The following is a 22,190-nucleotide window of genomic DNA, read 5'->3' as shown; positions in this document are numbered from 1 at the left end:
TTTTTTTTAAGGGGAGTGGGCTAAGGGTGAGGAAGAGAATCTTAAGTAGACTTCACACTCAGCATGGAGCCCGACATGGGACTCAGTCTCACAACCCTAAGACCATAACCTGAGCCAAAATCCAGAGTCAGATGCTTAACCTTAACTGACTGAGCCACCCAGGCACCCCACAGTCTCCCCACAGTCTCAAAGTTCTTAAGCCCAGTTCTAAAGGTTTCCAATGTCTCTTCTCCCACCCTTTGCAAACGCCAAAAAGCTTAAGTGAATGGGGGTTAGAGGTGGCTAATATTTTTAATTTACTAGTTTTAAAAGTATACTTCTTAAAAAAAAATCTTAACAATATAGAGAAATTAAGGGCCATTTTAAGTCCTTCTGAATGTTGTTGGTTCTGGTATTTTCTGTATGTATTTAACATGAATGAATTTGTCTTCTTTTACAAGGAAAATTACAGAGGTGTATTCCAGAGTTGACTGTTCATGGCACATACAGTTGGAGGTTGCTCACTGGCACTTATTTTTATCATTGTGTTGTTGTTGGTTAAAGCAAATATAGGTAAGATATTTCTGTAATTGAATCTGTAGAAGGATTTGTGGTTTAAACTCTCAGTTATAGATGAAATATGTATTTGTGGGGATTGTTCTGGTAGTTGGTCTTTTGTAGTCAGTCTTCTCTCATTTTAAATGGGTAGGTCTGTTCCATATCTATAACTAATGTGCATTTTATTTAATTTATGCTGATCAATGTACAGATCCAATCATATAATTTTCTATTTAAAAAGTGGCTAGGCGCAGAGCCTGGGTGGCTCAGTGGATTAAAGCCTCTGCCTTCGTTCGGCTCAGGTCATGATCCCAAGGTCCTGGGATGGCACCCCGCATCAGGCTCTGCTCAGCGGGGAGCCTGCTTCCCCCTCTCTCTCCCTGCTCGCCTCTCTGCCTACTTGTGATCTCTGTCAAATAAACAAATAAAAATCTTTTTAAAAAATAAATAATTTTTTTTTAAAAAGTGGCTAGGTAACCGCAAAGCTGGCATTGCGAATTTTACTAAAATGAAAAATGATAGTGTATTTTAACAGAGATTAATATGGTATCTGGCATGGGTGAATTAAACTGTGATAAAAAAAAAATAATGGCTGACATTTTCCTTGCCTTTTCTTTATTGGGAGCTTACATTTTTACTTTTTATCTCATTACAATCAATAAAAGTCAGGCAGAGAACAGATATATAAGTAGGATGGGAGGGGAGAGAAAAAGAGACTTTGTTTTAGTTGTGAAAATAACGAATTTTTTATTTAAAATAAATGTTTAGTATTTCTTTTATTTGACTTAATTTTTTTTTAACCAAATCCTGTTCAAGGTAGGTGATTAAAGCAATCCTAAAATTTAAAAAAAAAAAAAGATTTTCCATGGAGGTTTTTCTATCACATCTGAAAATTCAAGGCCAATCTATAATTCTGAGGTTCTTTCATTGGCAGGACCACCAAAAGCTCTTCATTTCTGGCTAGTTGTCGTATTTATTTACACAAAAACTTCTAGAGAGTAAGAATGACCTCTCTTTTAATGAGTTTACTATGGTATATGGCAATAAATAAATAAAGGAAGTAAATAAATACTTGTAAAGGAAGAATACATTCATGTAATGTCCTATTAGCTGCATTGGGTTATGATTCATCTAGCCCAGGGTCTTGCATCTTGAAGGAATACCAAAGTGTGGCGTGGAGGACCTAGTTTTCATCCTTGATGCCAACCACAAACATACCAGAGCCACCGAATATTTTCTTTTGTTATAAAGTAATGTTATAGATTATACATTCTTTATACCCCTATAGCAAGAGAAAGTATGATTCCTAAATCTACCCCTTAGAGTTTGTAATAACCTTTTAAATAAATGGTTGTTCATTTTTGCTGGGGTTTTTTTTTCCCCTTTTTGCTCTGAGTATTGAAGTAAGACTTATAAATCAGAAATGGGGATAGAAGCAAATGTGATTTATTGTGAGAAATAATTCTCAATAGCCTGGTGAATAATTTGCATATAAGAGAGCTTGGTTTTTCCTGGTCCTCTGTTCCTGAATATTCTTCCAACCCTATTTTCTCAGCACTTTTAGTCTTACTATTTTGAGAACAATGCATCTTTTAATTAAAGTACAGTTAGGCTTTAATGTGGTTGCCTTCTGTTCTCATGGTGCATTACCAATACAGCCAGAACAATGTGGATTATTTATATTTCCATGGATTGATGGGATTAATTTTACCCTGATATTGAGAACCATACAAACCCACCATGTTGAAAAGGGTTTCTTATGTGCTGACTTGTATCTTCTGGCAGATGCATGCAAGAGAGGAGATGTGACTGTGGAACCTTCCCGTGTAATTTCACTTGGATCAGCTGTCAATATTTCATGTTCTTTGAAGCCCGAACAAGGCTGCTCACAATATCCCAGTTTTAACATGTTAATCCTCTACAAGCTCGACACAAGAATCAATTTTCTGCATGGTCACTTCCTCAGTTCTCAAGTCACAGGTCTTCCTCTGGGTACAACATCGTTTCACTGCAAACTGGCCTGTAGCAAAAACAAGGAATTACGAATATGTGGGGCAGAGATCTTGGTTGGTGGTGAGCATTCCATTCTGAATTCTTAAAAATTAGTCATCTTTTGGTATTTGTCATGTGTTAGACAGAAATCTGAATATGGGGCAGTGTTCTTTCTTCTCCTGGCACATGGATGTATTTTATCTTGATAGCTATATGAGCACCTCAATGTGAGAAATCCAGAAAGCAATAGAATTGGGATCTCATTTAGTAGTATTCTCTCTCTCTGCCCCGCTTCCCTCCCCACTAGTTTTATTGGCCATTAAGACCAAGGACTTAATTGTCCTTGGACTCCAGTGGCATGAAAGAGAATCTCTGCAGCTGAATCTTCATGTCTTCTTGATTTATGAGAATTTTTTCAAAGCTACAGCCTCCTAAAAAGAAGAAAGAGATACTTTTTTGACTTATGAAGCCCAGGTTGACTACCCAAGGCTGAGCAACTCACCTTTCCCTAACTTAATAGTCCTTACATCCACATTAACTCCTGAGCACTGGTTATCATACTTAGCAGAGGTTAAAGGAAAACTGTTCTCACACTCTTTTCCTAGGTTTTCTAGAAAGCTCCATGAATAGAACTGATATGCTCATGCTTTGTCAGGAAAGTTGAGAGTTATATAGTCTCAAGGAAGCAAGAGCAAGGGAATGAGCAAGGAAAGGACCAAAGCAAACACGAGGTCAAGTTACTGAGCTGGCCACAGCACCAACAGAAAACACAGCTGGTTGCTTGGTCACTGGGGACAGTCCCAGAAAAAACATATGGGAATACAATGACAGGAAAAGAGAACTTAACTGTCATTGGTCAAAGTATACCCATACGGTATCAACCCCCCTACTTGCTGGCTTGCACAGCTGGTCCGTCTGGGAAGCTGCTGGGAGTAAGAACTAAGACATCAGAGTTGGCATCTATAACATGAGCCACAGTGCCCTGGGTGAGCCAGCAATATACCTGCCTAAAACTTGTAGACTACAGTCCACACCCTTAGCCTTGAAGGCCCACCAAGGCAAACCAGTGACCATGCATGAGCTCTGAGTTATCCCAGGACACTCTGCCTCCATGGTTCCAGAGAAGCTCTGGAATTGCCAATAAGAGGCATGGGAAGAGTAGGACTGCAGGCTGACTGACCAAGATGCGAGGACAGAGCCCCTGACATGACCAGTGATACAGAGCTCAGTGAGACTCTTTTCAGGAAAGATGGAAATCACTTTTCTGTAACCTATAAGAATATGGTTGGTGCCAAGAAATCTTGCTGGAGAGCCACTGGAAGCACTGAGCAGAATACCAAGCAACCAGTCAAATGAATCACTGGAGGCTATGGAGACATAAACCAGGTCCAGACCTCCTCTTCCAGTTCGTGGCCGCCTATTCACACCACTCATGGGTCATGTACTCTCAACTCTAACTGCCTGTGGTATCTTAAAAGGAGCATGAGCTTTGAAGCCTAACCTTGTCACCAACAGTGTACCGATAGGCAGTTTTAATTCTCTGAGCCCCAGTTTTTCTTTCTTCATAAGATGGTTGTAGTGATTAGATGACACCTGGTATGCAAAGTGCTTAATCTAGTACCGGACACATAGAAGGCACTTAGGTGATAAGCCCTAGGGTGGTGGTTTCAGCTGGCTTGACTCTTCTTCCTGTGTGCAGCATGTTGGGTACATGTCCATTTCCCTTAAAAAAAAAAAAAAAAAAGAGAGAGTACATGAAAGTGATAGACAAATGAAAATTTCTTTGAAAAGCACCATTGGTCCTCACCTCTTTTGTCCTCAGAACACCTGAATATTTCACTCCATAACTCATTATCTTAGCAGACCAATATCATGTATTTGCATTAGATGTTCCCAAGCCTGTGATGTCAGTTGCTGCTGCTGTTTTTCTTCATATTTATAGGCTAACAAAAGCCTTGGAGGTCAACATTTTTGTACATGTCCTTAGCCATCCTGTTGTATTTCCTACCGTTTCTCAGGTGTATTAGAGTGTTTTGACATCTTTCTATTTTTAAAGTTTAAAGTTTTCCATCTAGTGGATTACCTGGGTGGTTCATTCGGTTAAGAATTGACTCTTGATATCGGCTCAGGTCTTGATCTCAGCAGCAGGACTTTTCCATCCAGAGATGGATTTGTAAAGGCTTGCAGCCTCAGAAGACCTAAGGAGATGGTTAAGAGGATCTGTCATAGTGCAGCTAAGTTAGGTGGTACTGCCGGAATGTTGCTTGTCCATTGTGCTCTCATGGTAAACACACCATCAATGACTGCTCTTTCAGCAAGTTTAGCACCTTTGAGGTAAAAGACTGACTGGAAGCAACAGCTTTTTCTGAGTATGGCTAGTCATTCCAAGAAAAGACGTAATGAATTTTGGTTTCACCTAGTGTAGTAAGCTTAATCTTGTCTAGTGAGGGAGTAAACGGCTCCTTTTCTTTTTTGTGACAAGTGGTATTCTTTTTTGTAGTGCCATTGTATATCCTGAGAATGCTGTCATAAAGTTGGCTGGTTTTTCAAAACCAGGAATAGGTAATTTAGCCTTTTCTTCCCAGCCTTTCCCTGGGCTTGGGTGGCTTTGCTCCCAAGAGCTTATTCAAGTTGTGTAGTAACTAAGCCATCAGTGCTCTAACTTAACCTCGCAGGGTTGATCCACAAACTACTTAGAAAATCAAGGTAATAAATGAAAGACAATGGATCCTTGCTTGGTGGTTCTCAATATATGCTTGACTATTGATATTTCTGAAAGCTATTTTTCTAAGACATTTAACTTCCCATAGTAAGTAGGGCTTTTACATACAAAAACAACCATGGGGTACCTGAGTGGCTCAGTCAGTTGGACTCTGAATCTTGATTTCAGCTCGAGTCATGATCTTGGTGTTGTGGGATTGAGCCTCATGTCAGTCTCCATATGGAGCCTGATTGGAAGTCTCTTTCCCTCTCCTTCTCCTCCTCCTTCTTTCCCTCCCCCTGTTGCACTCTCTCTCTCTAAAAAAAAAAACAAAAACAATAACAACCATAATGCTCGTAACTATTATATTGCAGGCTATTTTAATTTTCAGAGGCTTTGATTTCTGTTCTTTTTTTTTGGTATCAGCTATTATGCACTTGTATTGAAGAGAATGAAATCTGGTTTCCCCTGGGACAGATAGTCTCTGCCAAAACCAAGTCCTGGGCTGAAGTAGATATCTTGATTTCATGGTGTAGGGACCTCATGTTCAGAAAGTTGACCTTTTTTTCTGTAAAAGTTTTGCTTTTTAGGGGCGCCTGGGTAACTCAATGGGTTAAAGCCTCTGCTTTCGGCTCAGGTCATGATCCCCACATCGGGCTCTCCGCTTAGCAGGGAGCCTGCTTCCTCCTCTCTCTCTCTCTCTCTCTGCCTCCCTCTCTGCCTACTTGTGATCTCTGTCTGTCAAATAAATAAAATCTTCAAGAACAAAACAAACAAACAAAAAGTTTTGCTCTTTAAAAGGAGAGTCTCTGCGAACTTTTAGGGATAAAGGTACAAGTGAGAACTAACTGTTTCATTACTTAAAGGGGCCACATGCTTTATATCTCATTTGGTCATCATTACCTTAACCCTATGGAGGTAATGATGGTGGTTTGAACACATGTATTTACATTGATCCCCCTGAAATTAAGCCAGGATGCAGTAGAGAAAGTTTTCTAGAGGCACAAATTCTAAAGGACAAAAGAAATGGGAGGGGAGACATATCAACAAACTTTTGGAAGCTGGAAAGAAGGTAGATCAGTGATAATTGGCTTAGCCAGCAGCTGGCAGTGAGAAATGTCATGATACAATATGACTGAATGCAGAAGCTCCCACCCACACTCAGAAATTGGTGATACCATGTCCTTCTGGGAGTGAGTAAGAATGGGACTAAAAATGGGAGATTTTATTGAAAAATCTATTTGAAAAACAGATTCTTAGATCTCTTTCCCAATTCCATGTAGCTAGACATTCACTGCCCTACTACTCTGGCTTAAGACTGGAGGTTTGGCATTAAAGGATCACTAAACTAGTTCCAGCCAGTTCAGCTGAGATGGTAGTTCCATGCTGGAAAACAGAGGGGATTTACATACAGCTCCCTTCAGCCCTGTACCCTCCTCCACTCAAGTTAGAATATCTTTTTCAGGGAAATTTGTTAAGTCCAAGAGGAAATATCTAAAATTACTTAAAACATAGGTTCCCAAGAAAACCTTGTCAGATCACCTTGGAGTGAAACCCAGAGTCAGCGGACACCCCTCAGCTGACACACGTGCAGAGCTCCAATTGGTAATTAGTATCCCTCACTCTATGCATGAGGAAAAATATAACAATCCAGGGAAAATGTCTACTATGAAAGATAGAAACCAGAATAAACATATGGAACAAAGTATATAAACAAAGTGGAAGAAATATGTATTCAGGGAGAAGAAATGTTAAAAAACAAAAATGATCCTTGATACCCTCAGAGAATTATAAGAAACTATTGCATATAGAATGAAAATAGGATGCTGTGTGGAAAGGAAATACTCAGAGAATAGAAAACATTCCTCCCAAAGATAAATAAATTAAAAATTTAATAGGAGGGTGGATCTATACACTGAGGGGATTTTTCCCTGATAGTTGAGCAGAAAGACCAAGAGCTTAAAAATATAAAAGATAATGTATAAAATTAGAGGAAGATCCAACCTATAAAAACTAGGGATTTTTAGAAAGGAAAAAATAGGAGAGAATCAACAGAGAAATAATTCAAGACTTTATCCCAAACTGAAGGATAAAACTTCCCAGAATGTATGAACTCTGAGAATCCAGAGGAGAATAGACCCTCATTAAGCATATTTTTGTGAATATTCAGAAAAGTGGGGACAAAGAAGAGATTCTACAGTCTATTGAAAATTAAAAACAGTGGTTCAAGAATCAAAATGGCTTCAGGCTTCTCTCTTTTTTTTTAAAGATTTTATTTATTTGTCAGAGAGAGAAAGCACAAGCAGGGAGAGCAGCCAGCAGAGCAGACAGAGCAGATAGAGGGAGAAGGAGCTCTTTCCCATGTGGAACTCAATCCCAGGACCCAGGATCATGACCTGAGCCAAAGACAGACACTCATCCAACTGAGCCACCCAGGTGTCCCTGGCTTCAGACCTGAATTTAGAAGAATGTAGAAGACAACAGAGCATCACCTCCAAAACCCTGGATGAAAATTCTTTTGCACTCAAAATTCAAGACATAGCCAAAGTATCAGTCAAGTGTGAGGGTAGAATAAAGACATTTTTAATCATGCTCAAAATATTTCCTCCCTGAACCCTTTTCCAAGGAATTACTGGAGGATGTACCTCACCAACACAAATAATTGAATCAGGGAAGAAGAAAGAATTGGATTTAAGAAACAGCAGATCAAACATTGAAAAAATGAAGGAATTTCCATTATACTAAGGATGGGCAATATCAGAATGACAGCTATGTACCAGGCACCGAGGCAAACCTGTCTTGTTGGATAGTTCCCAAGGCTCCAAGAAAGAGGTCTTCGGGCAAATGAAATAGCATTTGAATATTTGGAACAGTGGTTCAGATAATTAGCTTGAGAGTTTGGAATTATATTAATAATAAGAAAACTAATGGAAGAACAAGACAATTTTTTATTGGCTCCAAGATAAAAAGTTCTACAGAAAATGAGAAGTTAATGTAGTAGTTTAAGTGGATCAGTCGTTAAGTAGTTATGTATACAAACATATACAGTGTATATATACATTTAGCCATGCTCAAAATATTTCCTTCCCTGCACCCTTTCCCAGGGAACTGTATACAGTGTGTGTGTGTGTGTGCGCGCGCGCATATATAGTTCATATATATTCAATATAGGAGATACATATTTCATATATATATAGAGAGAGAGAGAGGGTCTTCTTTCAGGAAAAGAAAGTCTATTATTCCATTAAATAAAACTATATGGGCTATATATTGTTATACCCATTTTATAGATGAAGAAACTGAACTTGTGAGAAGTTAATCTGTCTACTATCACATAGGGGGAATTTATTGTGCCCAGGTCTGTGATGTTTGCTAAAGACACATACACAAAAAAAGCCATTTATCCCATCCATTATAATTTTGTTTTGTTTTGGTACAGACTATATCTAGGGTTTTTTTTTTAAGATTTTATTTATTTATTTGACAGAGTGAGATCTCAAGTAGGCAGAGAGGCAGGCAGAGAGAGAAGGGGAAGCAGGCCCCCTGGTGAGCAGAGCGCCTGATGCAGGGCTTGATGTGGGGTTCGATATGGGGTTCGATACAGGGCTGGATCCTAGGACCCTGAGACCATGACCTGAGCTGAAGGCAGTGGCTTAACCCACTGAGCCACCCTGGCACCCCAGTGGTATAATTGTTTTATCTCACCCAAATGAAACATCTTTTACATGTGGGTCGCAGTATTAGAGTAGAATGAGATAAATGAGTAACAGTATTTTCTCTTACCTCCACTAAATCTGAGAAACTCCTAGCTTTGGGTTTACCTTTGACTAGAAAATGGCTTAATTTACAAATACACACCCTTAATAGAAGGGACCTTGCCTGCCTTGTACATATTTCTATGTCCATAGCTAGTAATGCCCAGCCCATGGAAGATACTCTGTGTCCATGTACATAAAGAATCAGTTTATAAACATTTATAAAGTGTTCCAGGTGATGCTGCAGAAATTAGATTTAGCTGGTACAGCCCAAAAGGACATGTCTAGGGCCAGTGGTTGGAAATGTCTTGGCAGTGAACATCCAGTCCATAGAGAGAAAGAGACCCTAGTCTTTAGAGGTTTCTAATATTTGAATTCACTCTAGATAAGTAAACTCAACCTCACCAGTGGTAATAGAGCTAGCCCTGGATGCTCACCTGTCAGGGAGAATGGAGGAATGTGGTGGTAAAATGTTCCAACTCAAGTCAGCTACTCCTGGGCTGGAGCCCTGACTTTGCCACTTCACAGTTTTATAATTTGGGACAAGATAGTTCGCCTCTAAGTCTTAGTTTCCTCTTGGATAAATTGAGGATAATAACAATAAATACTTGATGGTGCTGCTGTGAGGTCTAATTGAGAAAAACCTCATATAATGTATAGGACTTGGCGGGTCGTGCTTGATCCATATTCACCATTGTTTCTTAGAAGATATTCATGCCTTGGAAACAAATTTAAACTTGATGGAATCTAGACATAGGGGAAATATTGTTATCTTATTGCCAAATAATAACATTGTGATTGAGATATCAACTGTGTGCTGCTTAAAATATGAGGCTTTGCACTTTGTCTTTAAAGTTGTTCCAGAACAGCCTCAAAACTTATCTTGTATACAGAAGGGTGAACGTGGGACTGTGACCTGCACCTGGGACAGAGGACGAGACACCCATCTATATACTGCGTATACTTTACAGTGAGTGAAAGACTGTATTTTTGCAGCTATTTTGTAGGTGTTATCTTAGACTACACTTAGAAATATCTAACAGTTTTATTTTTACCGGAGAGAAGCAGCATTAGACACCTCTAGGTAATTAGGTACTTAAGAAAAAAGTCTAGGGTTCATCAATTAAAACTGGTTCATTTCATCTGCAGTGTGGAAACTAAGGTCTTGGATCTGAGCTCTAACACAGAAATTTCTTCAGGGCATTCGAGGCCCATGTTATGGATGTTCCTCCCTGCCATAATAGGGTTAAACTGGCTGCATTATATCCCTTCCCTGTTTTGCAGTTGCAAACTCTTGGGGGTCATAATACGTAAGTAGACTCATCCTTTTGGTAGCTTTCCATTAGCTTTGGAGGAGTTTCTTATTAAAGCACCTTCGCCTGACCTGAAAGTCCCCACGAAGGAGAGTCTGGGAGTCTGTTCCCTGGAGTTGATCCCATAATCCCATCCAAAGATCCAACTGGTTTGCCCTATGCCAAAGTGAGCAGGAAATGGGGGAAAGGAAGTGGAGCCCAGGGTTCCAGTCTGTACTAAAAACTGGCACTTTTGTGCAGAAAACGCCTAGGTGGCCTTGGGTGCTTTGTATAAAAATTAGATCTGCCCTGAGGAGCCAGGATGTCAACCAGGGTTTTGGGAATTTGGGCAGTGTAGCTATGGTTACTTGTCTATATGAACATCAAAAAGTCTCAGTCCTACTGAGAAGGGGGAGAGGGGAGAAAATATGCTCCTATTTATGACCACAGAATACAAATATTCCCATAATGTATCTCCTAGTAATAAGACTGACCTTAACAAAATGTCTAGAATTTTAAATATTTGAATATTTTATTCCTTTGTACTAGAAGGAGCAAGTAGCTCATAAAGTATCTTGCTAAACACAATTGTCTTTTATTTATAGGTTAAATGGACCAAAAAATTTAACTTGGCAGAAGCAATGTAATAATGGTCATTATTGTGACCATTTGGACCTTGGAGTCAGTCTAACCCCTGAAATGCCTGAATCCAGCTACACAGCCAAGGTTACTGCTAACAATAGCCTTGGAAGTGCTTCATCATTTCCATCCACATTTACATTCTTGGACATAGGTACAATTTATTTTACTTTTTACAGGTATCATTCATTGGTATATGAACATTATTTTAAACATCACTTGAATGTTCTATATGTTTGTTTCAAAAGGGACAGTGTCACAAAGAATAGATATTTGATGCAAGTAAAAGGGTGCATGATGCTAGAACTTTATAGAGATGATTGTATGAAATGAAATATTCAACATTATTCTTTCTGTTGGAGAAAAAAGAGCCCAGTCCTATGGAAGGACTAGCTACCAGTGATACCATTCGACTGAGGAGAGGGTCCTGCAAGGTTATTCATGAAGCTCAGTATAGGCACATCTTGGCAGAGGTGTCTTTTTACCCCCATGGTTATTCCACTGTTCTGAGATAGGCTACCTGTGGGCCTGCTGGGCCACAGCAGAGGTGACAACTCTGATAAAATGTATCAAGGTACAAATGCATCTTTCTCTGAGAATACCTACTTCCATTCCTCTCATCACCTTGGGAGCCAGACAGAGCCAATCCCAGCACATTTCTGAGCAAATATAATTAGCAATTGAATCAGAGGCCAATCTCAAGCATCTCCAAGTTCTGACTATCCGAAGTAGGCCTGGGCTTCTGGCCCACCTTAAGTTCTGGCCTCCACTGTGAGTGTCTCTTCTTTCTTCCCACAGCACCTCTTTGCTCACATAATGCTATGAGTCTTGACATAGGCATTTACTATACATTTTCCTATCATTCTTCTCCCCATCTTACCTTCCATTTCTTCACATTGACTATTCCTCTGTAAGGTCCCTTCTCTCCTTCTTCCTCTTTTCCTGTGTTCTCTGTTCCTCTGCCCCTTCCACATGACCTTTTCCTACTAACGTTTCTTCCCTTTCCAAGAGGTGATCACCACTAGCCACCTCTGTCTTCTCAGCCATTGGGACTCTCAGGTTTGGCACACTGGTTTTCTTGATATATTGGATTAAATGCAATTGACACTATCACTAATGTTGGAGGTAGTTTATTTGGTAAAAGTAAGGGTAGATCAAGGAGAATTATCTTAATTATTTCATAGTGAATCAACCTGTTTCTTTTCTGAAAGCCAGGGGTTTCTGTCTTCTATATTTCACCAACTTTGGTGTTCATGTATCTTAGAAATGAGTTTTGTTCAAGTCTTTCTATCTCATATCAAAACAAAGGTTATTTCCGATTGTGGAATCTGAATCACACTTTTTTGTTTGTCCTGATTACCAGTGAGACCTCTTCCCCCGTGGGACATCAGAATCAAATGTGTAAACGCTTCTGTGAGCAGATGTATCCTTCGGTGGAGCGATGAGGGGCTGGTGCTGCTTAACCGACTCAGATATCGGCCCAACAGCAGTGGGTCCTGGGAAATGGTAATGCTTTTTAGAGTAAACGGGAAAATCAGGGAGGGGCTCTTAATATCACTGCACAGGTCTCTATATTTTCTTGCTGGCGAAATACGGAGTTTAAGAATGTGTAGCCTGAAGTACACACTTGGGACATATCAGATAGTCACATATACCTCTACTTGTTAAGAACTATCTTTAGTTCTGATCACTGATTCTGAAATGTTTTTTAAAGATTTTATTTCTTTAATTGAGAGAGAGAGAGAGAGAGAACAAGCAGGGAAGGGTGGGGAAAGGCAGAGGCAGAGGAAGAAGCAGGCTCCCTATGGAGGTAGGAGCCCTATGTGGGACTCACTCCCAGAACCCTGGGATCATAACCTGGACCACCCAGGTGTCCCTGATTCTGAAATTTTTTTAGCCACTTCATGGCTAAGAAGCCATTGGTTCTGTAAACCAATATTAATTTTCTGTGGCTTATTTCTAGTAAAGGACTCATTTCACCTTTTTCTGCTACCCTTCCCTCTGTATTACTTTTTAGTAATTTTTTTAACATATTAGAAGGAGGAGTATTAGGAAATGTCCGTAGAGACTCATATGGAATTGAATATTCCAAAGATAAAGATCCACAATTTGATCTAATATTAGACATTAATTTTTTTACAATTAAATTTAAGATTATAATTCTTCCTAGTATGTTTGTAAAATATAATGACTTATAATAATAACTAAAGGTAAGTTCCACATATAGCTGAAACTCAGGAGAAATATAGTAATTAATTTTTTAACATAAAGTTTTCTTTTTGAAGTCAGTTCTATGTCTGTGTTAGAATCTGGATGCTTCAGTCAGTTAAGCATCTGCCTTCAGTTCAGGTCATGATCTCAGGGTCCTGGGATTGAGCCCTGATCTCTGCTCAGCCGAGAGTCTGTTTGTCCCTCTCCCTCTGCTCCTACCCCTGCTCATGCTTGCTCTTGTTCTCTCTCTCTCTCTCAAATAAATAAAATATTTATCTTATTTTTTAAAAGATTTTATTTATTGGGACGCTTGGGTGGTTCAGTTGGTTGAGCGGCTGCCTTCGGCTCAGGTCATGATCCCAGTGTCCTGGGATCGAGTCCCACATCGGGCTCCTTGCTCGGCGGGGAGCCTGCTTCTCCCTCTGCCTCTGCCTACCACTCTGTCTGCCTGTGCTCGCTTGCTCTCTCTCTAACAAATAAATAAAAAAAAAAAAGATTTTATTTATTTATTTGACAGAGAGAGACGCAGCAAGAAAGAGAACACAAGCAAGGGGAGTGGGGGAGGGAGAAGCAGGCTCCCTGCAGAGCAAGGAGCCCTAGGGAGGACTCCATCCCAGGACCCTGGGATCATGACCTGAGCCAAAGGCAGATGCCTAATGGGTAAGCCACCCAGGCACCCCCAAAAGAATTATTTTAAAAGAAACATTTATCACATTGTAATTATGACCAAATAAAAAAATAATCTCTAGAAAATTCTCCAAGGCTCTTCTGAAAATTGGTATTTTTCAGTTTGTTTCAGGATCCCCCTTGGGCCTTTATAGATGGGTTCTTAGACCCCAGAGTTTGTTTTTATTGGGAAGTTAATTCAGATTAACATCCTTTGTATTCAATAACCTTGTCATTGTCTTCTCAATGAATGATAGATCTAAAAAAAATAGAGTTATCAACTCAAGTTTCTTACCTATGTATGTCAGAATTCTTTAATTTAAATAGACCCCTTTTAAAAAATCTTGTCTGATTCAAGGTCAGTACTACAAATGCCAAAGGAAGACATGATTTGCTGGATCTGAAGCCATTTACAGAGTATGAATTTCAGATTTCCTCTAAGCTACATCTATATAAAGGTAGTTGGAGTGATTGGAGTGAATCATTGAGAACACAAACACCAGAAGAAGGTATGTGGGTTTTCTTTGGGGGGGGGGGGTTAATTTCTTTTCAACGTAACAAAATTCATTGTTTTTGCACCACACCCAGTGCTCCATGCAATATGTGCCCTCCTTAATACCCACCACCTGGCTCCCCCAACCTCCCACCCCCCCGCCCCTTCTAAACCCTCAGATTGTTTTTCAGAGTCCATAGTCTCTCATGGTTCACCTCCCCTTCCAATTTCCCTCAACTCCCTTCTCCTCTCCATCTCCCTATGTCCTCCATGTTATTTGTTATGCTTCACAAATAAGTGAAGGTGTGTGTTTTAAAGAGGTGAGTGGGAGAAGAGGGAGGAGAGAGAGGAGGGGGAGAGAAAGATATAAGGATTTCCTTGGAATAGGATCTCTAAGTACTGGTACTAAATCAACAAGTTAATTTAATGCATTAATGAACAAGTAAATGAGTACATTAATTAACAAGTTAATTTTGACATTAGCTTAAATACTGTAATTGTCCAGGGCGATATGTTTATATTGCTAGGAAATTTTAACATTCAGTAAGTCCTACTCTTGCTTGCCACATGTTGTCCTGTGGTTACCAGCTGATGCTTTAGTGATGTTTGGTTATAACTCTTATTTCTATTTCACTTCTTATCTCAGGAACTCTCTCATTCCACAAAACCATAACCAGTAATTTCATTCCTTTATAGAAGTTAAAACCTGATACATTTTACTTTCTGTGTTCTATGAAAATTAAAGCTTGAAAGAAGATAGACTCCGGAGACATAACATTTTAAATAAAGTTTAACGTCCAGCAATCCTCTCTCCTCTAAATATTATGGCACTGCCTTCATCATGCCTTTGATACTCACTGCTCTAATGAGGGCCACCAGACTGCCCATAGCTACGGAAAGGATATCAAATATAAAACAGTCTGATAGGATTTTCTTTTTGGCAATTATGGGAAAGACAGCTTGTGAAGGTGTAATTTTATTGGAGCAAAATTACCTGTCTGAGCTTTATGTCAATATTAGCAAATCTTTGGATACATAAGAAGTAGCCATCTGAATATTAGTTTTTAAAAGCACTCATTTAGTGACATACTATACAGCTTCTCTTAATCTGTATATTTGGCTCAGAAGAAAAATTATTGTCATATAATCCATTATTTTATTACGTGGAGATTTTGAAGTATTCAAGTGAGAAAATCTAAGTGCTTATTTGTAAAATTTATGGATATGTGTGCCTGTAAGTTAGTCTCATGATACAAGTTACATTCATTTTCTGCTAATGACCTTTGAGAGTTGATGGCACTTACCAGTTATACCCCAGTGACTTTCAAGGACCCAAAGGGTCTACCTGATAAGATAAAATACCTAATATATAAATGTAGAATAATTGTGTATTCTTCCTTTATTCTTATATTAATTACATTCTGTATTTTTAAAAAATATATTTTAAAATAAATCCACCCAACAAATTCCAATTTATTCCCTCTCATTTTATGATACAAATCTCTTAAATTAATGTTGAGCCACTTGTTCTCCATTTAAATGTTTGTCCTTTTTATAATCCAGAGCTTACTCTTTTTATTCTTTTATTACACATAGTCAAAGTAATGTATTTTTTTAAATACCTCATGGATTAGATTTTGTTTATTGTCCTACAGATAAAATTTTTGAAAATGGGCCATATTTTATGTCCAAGGCCAAGGTAGTAAATAGGCTGAGCAGATTTTAAGTTCTATCACATTAGGCTTAACTATAAACCAGGGAAACTCTGGGCTTGTGGATTCTTGTCATTCTTACCGACATTTAATAATGACCTGTTTGGAGTTGTGTGAAAAGGATTTTTTTGTTAAGTGTCTACATGTTGAATTAAAAACACTTCAAGGTAGAACAGTAACTTTCTCATAGCCCCTAAAATAAACCACTATCATAACAATGAGTGCAGCAGCTTGTTATGGTTGTGAACTCGTGGACAGTTATGAATTAACCAAGGAACTGGCTCGTTCAGAGTTATCGCAGGCATTTGTGAAGAAACCCATCCTCTGAGATACCACGTTTACCAAGCTCTGCTGGCTTCCTTTCAATGTCTGCATTTCCCTTGGCTGTGTTTGATCCTTCTGTGGGTTGATGCAAGACCTCTTCCCTCTTACTCTGAGTGGTATGGTTTTCACCCCTTACCGCTGTTTCTGTCATCAGTTTCTTTATGAAACACCAACTGACATCACCTAAAAGGTGTGAATTTTTTTTTTTTTTTTTAGCACGTCTTCCTTTTCAGCCTTTGGCTCTGTACTCATATGTAACTTGGCATTTAAAAAAATTACTAGTAAGCTTTTCTCTCTCTCTCTTTTTTTTTTTTTTTTTTTTAGTTTTTAAAACTGTGAATGACCTTACGATAGAGCTCTTTGCAGCCTTTCCTGCTCAAAACTGAGAGCAATGTTATCTCCTGGTGGATTGGGCAGTTATTTAGATCACGTCAGCAGAGAAGGAGGGTTTTATTTACTCCATATGGCTCTTTCCTATGTCATCAAATTCAACTCCTGTCATGGTCCTCCATGAAAAACACTTTTTAAATGGCCACTAAATAAAGAGTAGGAGGAAAGAACTTGCTTTGCTCTGTTAAGGAAGACAGTCCCTCAGCCCTTATCTGTCAAAAGCAGGTCTGATACTGGGAACTGAGCAACCATATTTAGACTGTAGTGGAAAACAGTTGAGTTTGGGCTGCATGGCCTCCAGACATGCCTGAGAATACGCCCAGGTGTTGGGGGGAGGTGATTCCCTCAGCACTCAGAACACCCAGGAGGAGACTCCAAAATAAAGATGAACAAGCCATTCCTCAGAGCTGTAGTATCTTTTAAGTGTTTTTGTCCGCTCAGTTCACCATTTTTTAAAGTATTATTTACATGTTCTATAATCTATACTATGGACAATGAAAAAAGAAAATGCTACATGCTCAAACTCATGCCAGAACAGTAAAGGAGTAACCCTTCCCCAGCGTAGGTGATGGCATGGGTGATTGGTGAGAGACCCCTCAGAGGGGAGAAAATGTAGGGTTACCCATTGCAACCACCCCATCTCAAGTTAAGATGTTAGGCAATTCATTTATTCATTTATAATTCTGAAATATTGCCAAAATGGGTGAATTTAAATGAAGACAAGAGCCCTAACCCATGGAAACATTCAATAAATTTAGCTATTGTTTTCTTCATTTGGGAAGGAGCTTGTTCAAGGTTCCAGAATAAGTAGAGAAGCCAGGTTTTGAACAGTGATCTGTTCATTGCATAGCCTGAGCTCTTTACTCTGTATCCTTCAGTTACCTTGGGCTGAAAAGGTCAATTAAATACTAGAGATTATTTTACCATTTTGGTTGGCAAGTACTTCATAACAATCTAGCTTAGGGGTCAGCAAAATTTTCTGTAAAGGTCCAGACAGTAAATATTTGCTGCTTTGCAGACCATATCTCTGTCAAGTACTAAAATCTGTTATTACAGTGTGCAAGCAGCCAATGACAGTATATAAATATGTAGACAAACCTATGTCCCAATAAAACCTTATTTATGGACACTGAAATTTGAATTTTATGTAATTTTCACATGTCACAAAAAACTATTCTTCTCTTTGTTTTCAGCCATTTAAAAATGTAAAAACAAAACAAAAAGTAAAAAACCATTGCTAGTCCACAGGCTGTACCAAAACAGGGAGCAGATTTGGCCAAGAGGCCATCATTTGCTGACTCCTAAACTAGCTAAACTTGAATATATCATATTTGTGTCTTCCTACGTAAGGCCTGAGAAAATGAGAACAAAAGGTTCTTAGCCTTTGAAAGAGGCTTACATGCAAACATTTTCATTAGAAGGAAAATGTTGCTTGAGATCTAATGACAGTCTCTGCCCTTCTTTCTTTTTTTGGTTCCCTCTAAGCCCAGCACCTATCCTGGAAGAAATCAATGTCTGGGTTCAATTATTTGAGAAGATGGTGATTATCCCAAAGGAGGAAATGCTTTCCCTGTAGCCTTCCAAACAGAAACCAATGAAAAATATATGCTTCTCTGGATGATCTGTGAGGAAGGTGTTTATGTATCAGGAACTATGCCAGGTGCTGGGATACAATGATAACCAGTCAGACCCTCAAACTCAAGGACTTATAGTCTATTTTGGAACATTAGGGAAAGATTCCTGGAGGATACAACACCAAGAAGAAATGCAAAGTTCCAAGGGTATTTTGTGGCCTTCCCTCACCTAGAACGTATGGCTTCCAAGGTCATTGCAGTAGGAGAAGGGAGCTAGTTTCTCCTTGAAGTACTAGATTCTTTTGAATTTTGTGAAATCTCATATTCCTGGATTTTATTTTGCTTTATTGGCCAGTTCTTCTTGGTCTCTTACTGGTCATTTTCCTCTTCTCAGTGTCAATCCCTATGGCTCCCTTGTTTTCCCAGGTGACTTGATCCAGTCCCATGGCTCTAAAACCAGACAGACAGATGATAGGTAGGTAGGTAGGTAGGTAGGTAGAGTATATAGTTTCAGTCTTGGACTCCCTCCAAAACTTTAGATTTGTGCTCTGGTAGCTTGTTCCATATCTTCACCTAGATACCAACAGACATTCTGAACCACACATAGCCTAGACAAAACCTTTTTTTTTCTCCAAAACAAAATGTTTCTAAAATACTTAAGTTTCAATATTTTCTATTTCAGTAAACAATCCCACCATCTCCCTGGTTAGTAAAGTCAAAAACCAAGAAATTATCCTTAAATTCTCCTTTAAAAAAAGAATCTCCTTTTCCCCCGTTCCCCTATATTAGCACTTGACTCTCCTAAACATATTCAGAATCTCTTCATTCCTTCTTTTGCCACTATGATTATCCTAGTTTAAGCTACTTTCTCCTTACAAAGGATAACAACAGAATGAGCAGTTATGAACCCACCATTCAACTTAAATACTATAAAATTACCGATATATTCTTACCCCTGTCATGCCTCCCCAGGGGTAACTATTATCTTGTACATTTATCAGTACTTTTCTCATAGGTTTCAGAAATGTATGTATCTCTAAACAATAATTAGTTTTGCTTGTTTCTGAACTTAATCATAATTATATACTATAATACAACTTGTTTTGTTTCCCATCAGCACTCTGGCACAACGCCTCCATTAATTTTAGTGTGGATGAAACCTCCCTGCTTCTATCAAGAAACGAGCTCTTCACTTGTGACCTGGATGTTAAAAATGTTAAAAATGCGGTGCTTGGGTGGCTCAGTTAGTTAAGCATCTGATGCTTGATTTCAGCTCAGGTCATGATCTTATGGTCATGGTCTTGGGGTCATGAGATTGAACCCCTCATTGGGCTCTGCACTCAGCGGAGGGTCCACTTGGGACTCTCACCCTCTCTCTCTCTGCCCCTCCCCTAACGGGCACTCTCTCCCTCTCTCTTCCCTTCTCTCGCAAATAAATAAATAAATCTTTTTAAAAAATGTTAAAAGGTTATATTTCTAAAAAATACATATTAAAAAAAAAAAAAGGAGAGCGTCCCCAACTATGTCAAAGGCTGCTGAGTAGTCCAATGACATAAGAACAAAGAAGTGACTCTTAGATTTTGCAACACAGATTCACTGCCAACCAGAGGCAGTGTCAGTAGAATGATGGGAGACAATCTTAGGTGCTGTAGGTTGAGAGTGAGTGTGAGGTGAGGAACTAAAGACAGGACAATTGACAGCTCTTCAAGAAGTTCTATGAAGGAGAGCAGAGATGCAGGGGAGTAACTGGAGCAGGACGAGGTATCAGGAAATGCTTTGGCTGGTTTTGTTTTTAGGATCAGAGAAAATGTAGTGATTTTCAAGGTAATGATAAGGTCCCAGCAGAGAGGGAGAAATTAATGATACATGAGAAGTGGAGGAAAGATCCTTGATAAAGCAAGAGAGGATGGGATCAAGCACTCAGGTTAAGGGGTTGAAATTTAATGGAAGTAGGAGTGTTATGTTTGGGAATTTATGGTGAATTTTGGAAGTTTCCATGGTGAAAAGATGAGGGAACCCCTGCCTGATTACTTCCTTTTGCTCAAGGAAGTATGAAACAAAAACATCAGTTGAGAGAAGTGGGCAGGCAGGGGGAATGACAGTACCAGCTACTGGGAAGGAATAACCTGTGGATGGTGGCCCTTCATGACAGTAAAAGAGGTGACAGAAAGAGATGAAAAGAAAGAGTGAATCAAGTGTTAAACATCATTAATCAAGAAGGAAGAGGAATGGGGGAACTCTGTATAGGGCATCCAATGCAGGCATAGCTGGTGATAACATCTGAAATTAAAATTTGTTTAATCAAGTAGATACTTATAAGATCTGTTTGAATCTAATTGTTTAAAACTAGATTTTAAACTAGATTTTAAATAACTGTGTCATCCCCAAAAAGTGGACATTGAGGAACCAGGGCAACAAATAACTTATCTCTGCCTTGCCGTGGTTGGAGCATGACTTGGACCAAAAAAATCTCATGTGTTGCAAATCTCATGTGTTCCACTACCTGAAACCTCCCAAGGTAATGCCTTTTCCATATTCTCTTTGTGTTAAATTCTCCCAAGATAATGCCTTTTCCATATTCTCTTTGTAGTAAATTCTCCATTTTCACTGTTCTTGGGAATCTTTATACTCCTCCTCACTACCTGTGAAAACCTCTGTCGAGGGATTGCTTTCCACCTGTGATTCAGTTGCCCTTGTCCACATCCCTGCACTTGCCTGGCTTTAGATATAGTGCTCATCTTAGAAGCACATGGATTGACTCTGATTTGTTTGCCACACACACTGTTTCACAGAAACCCAGAATCTTGGGATTTTAGAGTTGAAAGCACCCTTAAGGTCATTTAGGCCAATCTCCTGCTTAATTTAGGATCTTTGCTTCTTTTCATGCAGGTGACTATATTCAACCCTATAGTTTCCCCATTTATTATATAAGAGGTAGTTTCATCTCAGGAGATCTGACTTCCATTTCTCAATATTTGTTTTTTTTTAATTTTTTTAAATTTTTTTACTGTTTGACAGGCAGAGATCACAAGCAGGCAGAAAGATAGGCAGAGAGAGAGAGAGATGGAAGCAGGCTCCCTGCTGAGTAGAGAGCCCGATGTGGGGCTCAATCCCAGGACCCTGGGTTCATGACCTGAGCCGAAGGCAGAGGCTTAACCCACTGAGCTAACCAGGCGCCCCATCTCAATATTTGTATTTTTAATCATTTGTGCCCATTTGTTTTGTAATCACTTGGACTTGGCCTTTGACTTTCCTTTTCTGGCCTGCCTATAATAGTTTTATCTGCCTTTGTTAGATAACACTGAGGTTAGAACTTCAAGTGATTTTGTGTCAGTTGAATGTCAGAGATTCTCTTTAATATCAGCTCTTATGTTGCTTTAAGCAGCAGTGGTTTAACACCCCTGGTCATGAAATTTTACACTTTGAAACTCACACAGATTCAACTAATGATTTCTCTCCCATAGAGGCTAACTCTGCAGGTGGGCACCATTAAAATTTCAGTTTCACTTGTAATTTTTCCTTTGAAGAGACTGTGATTCTAGAATTCAATTCTTAGCTCCACAGTAATCTGGTAGGTTGTAGATCTTTAATAAGGCAATGAGTGTTCCTTCAAATTTCTTACCAATATGTAATTAACTGGAGATATTAGCACTAACAAGTCAGCTGGCTTTGACATTGAGCACACCCAGGTTTCCAAATCCTGATTATGTAGTCAATGTCTGGGTTACCTAGTTTGTTCAGATTTTTGTTTATTCTAGTAAACTGTAATGGAAGAACAGGGTCTTTGCAAACAGTGGAAGTTGGGCTCAGCTCCTGGCTTTGCCATTCACCAGCCCCAAGTGTTGTGTAGATCATTCAACCTTTGTCAGCCTCCTAGTCCTCAGCTCTAAAACAGGTGTAGCTA

At 39.1% G+C, this 22,190-nt stretch overlaps 1 protein-coding gene across 1 annotated transcript in view; it reads left to right on the top strand.

Moving 5' to 3' along the window:
* Positions 1 to 476: 476 nt before the first annotated feature.
* IL12RB2 (interleukin 12 receptor subunit beta 2) overlaps positions 477 to 22,190 on the top strand; it is a gene marked incomplete at its 5' end in the record, with an annotated part of 65,464 nt that continues 43,750 nt past the window's right edge. The window contains 6 exons of the mRNA XM_080801282.1: positions 477 to 552; positions 2,323 to 2,610; positions 9,841 to 9,955; positions 10,883 to 11,070; positions 12,280 to 12,422; positions 14,152 to 14,302. Coding sequence (XP_080657408.1) covers positions 477 to 552; positions 2,323 to 2,610; positions 9,841 to 9,955; positions 10,883 to 11,070; positions 12,280 to 12,422; positions 14,152 to 14,302 — 961 coding nt within the window. The remainder of the gene's footprint in view (positions 553 to 2,322; positions 2,611 to 9,840; positions 9,956 to 10,882; positions 11,071 to 12,279; positions 12,423 to 14,151; positions 14,303 to 22,190) is intronic.

Source organism: Martes martes, assembly GCF_963455335.1.
Source record: "Martes martes genome assembly, chromosome: 4".
Lineage (NCBI taxonomy): Eukaryota > Metazoa > Chordata > Mammalia > Carnivora > Mustelidae > Martes > Martes martes.
This window is presented reverse-complemented; position numbering and strand designations above follow the sequence as displayed.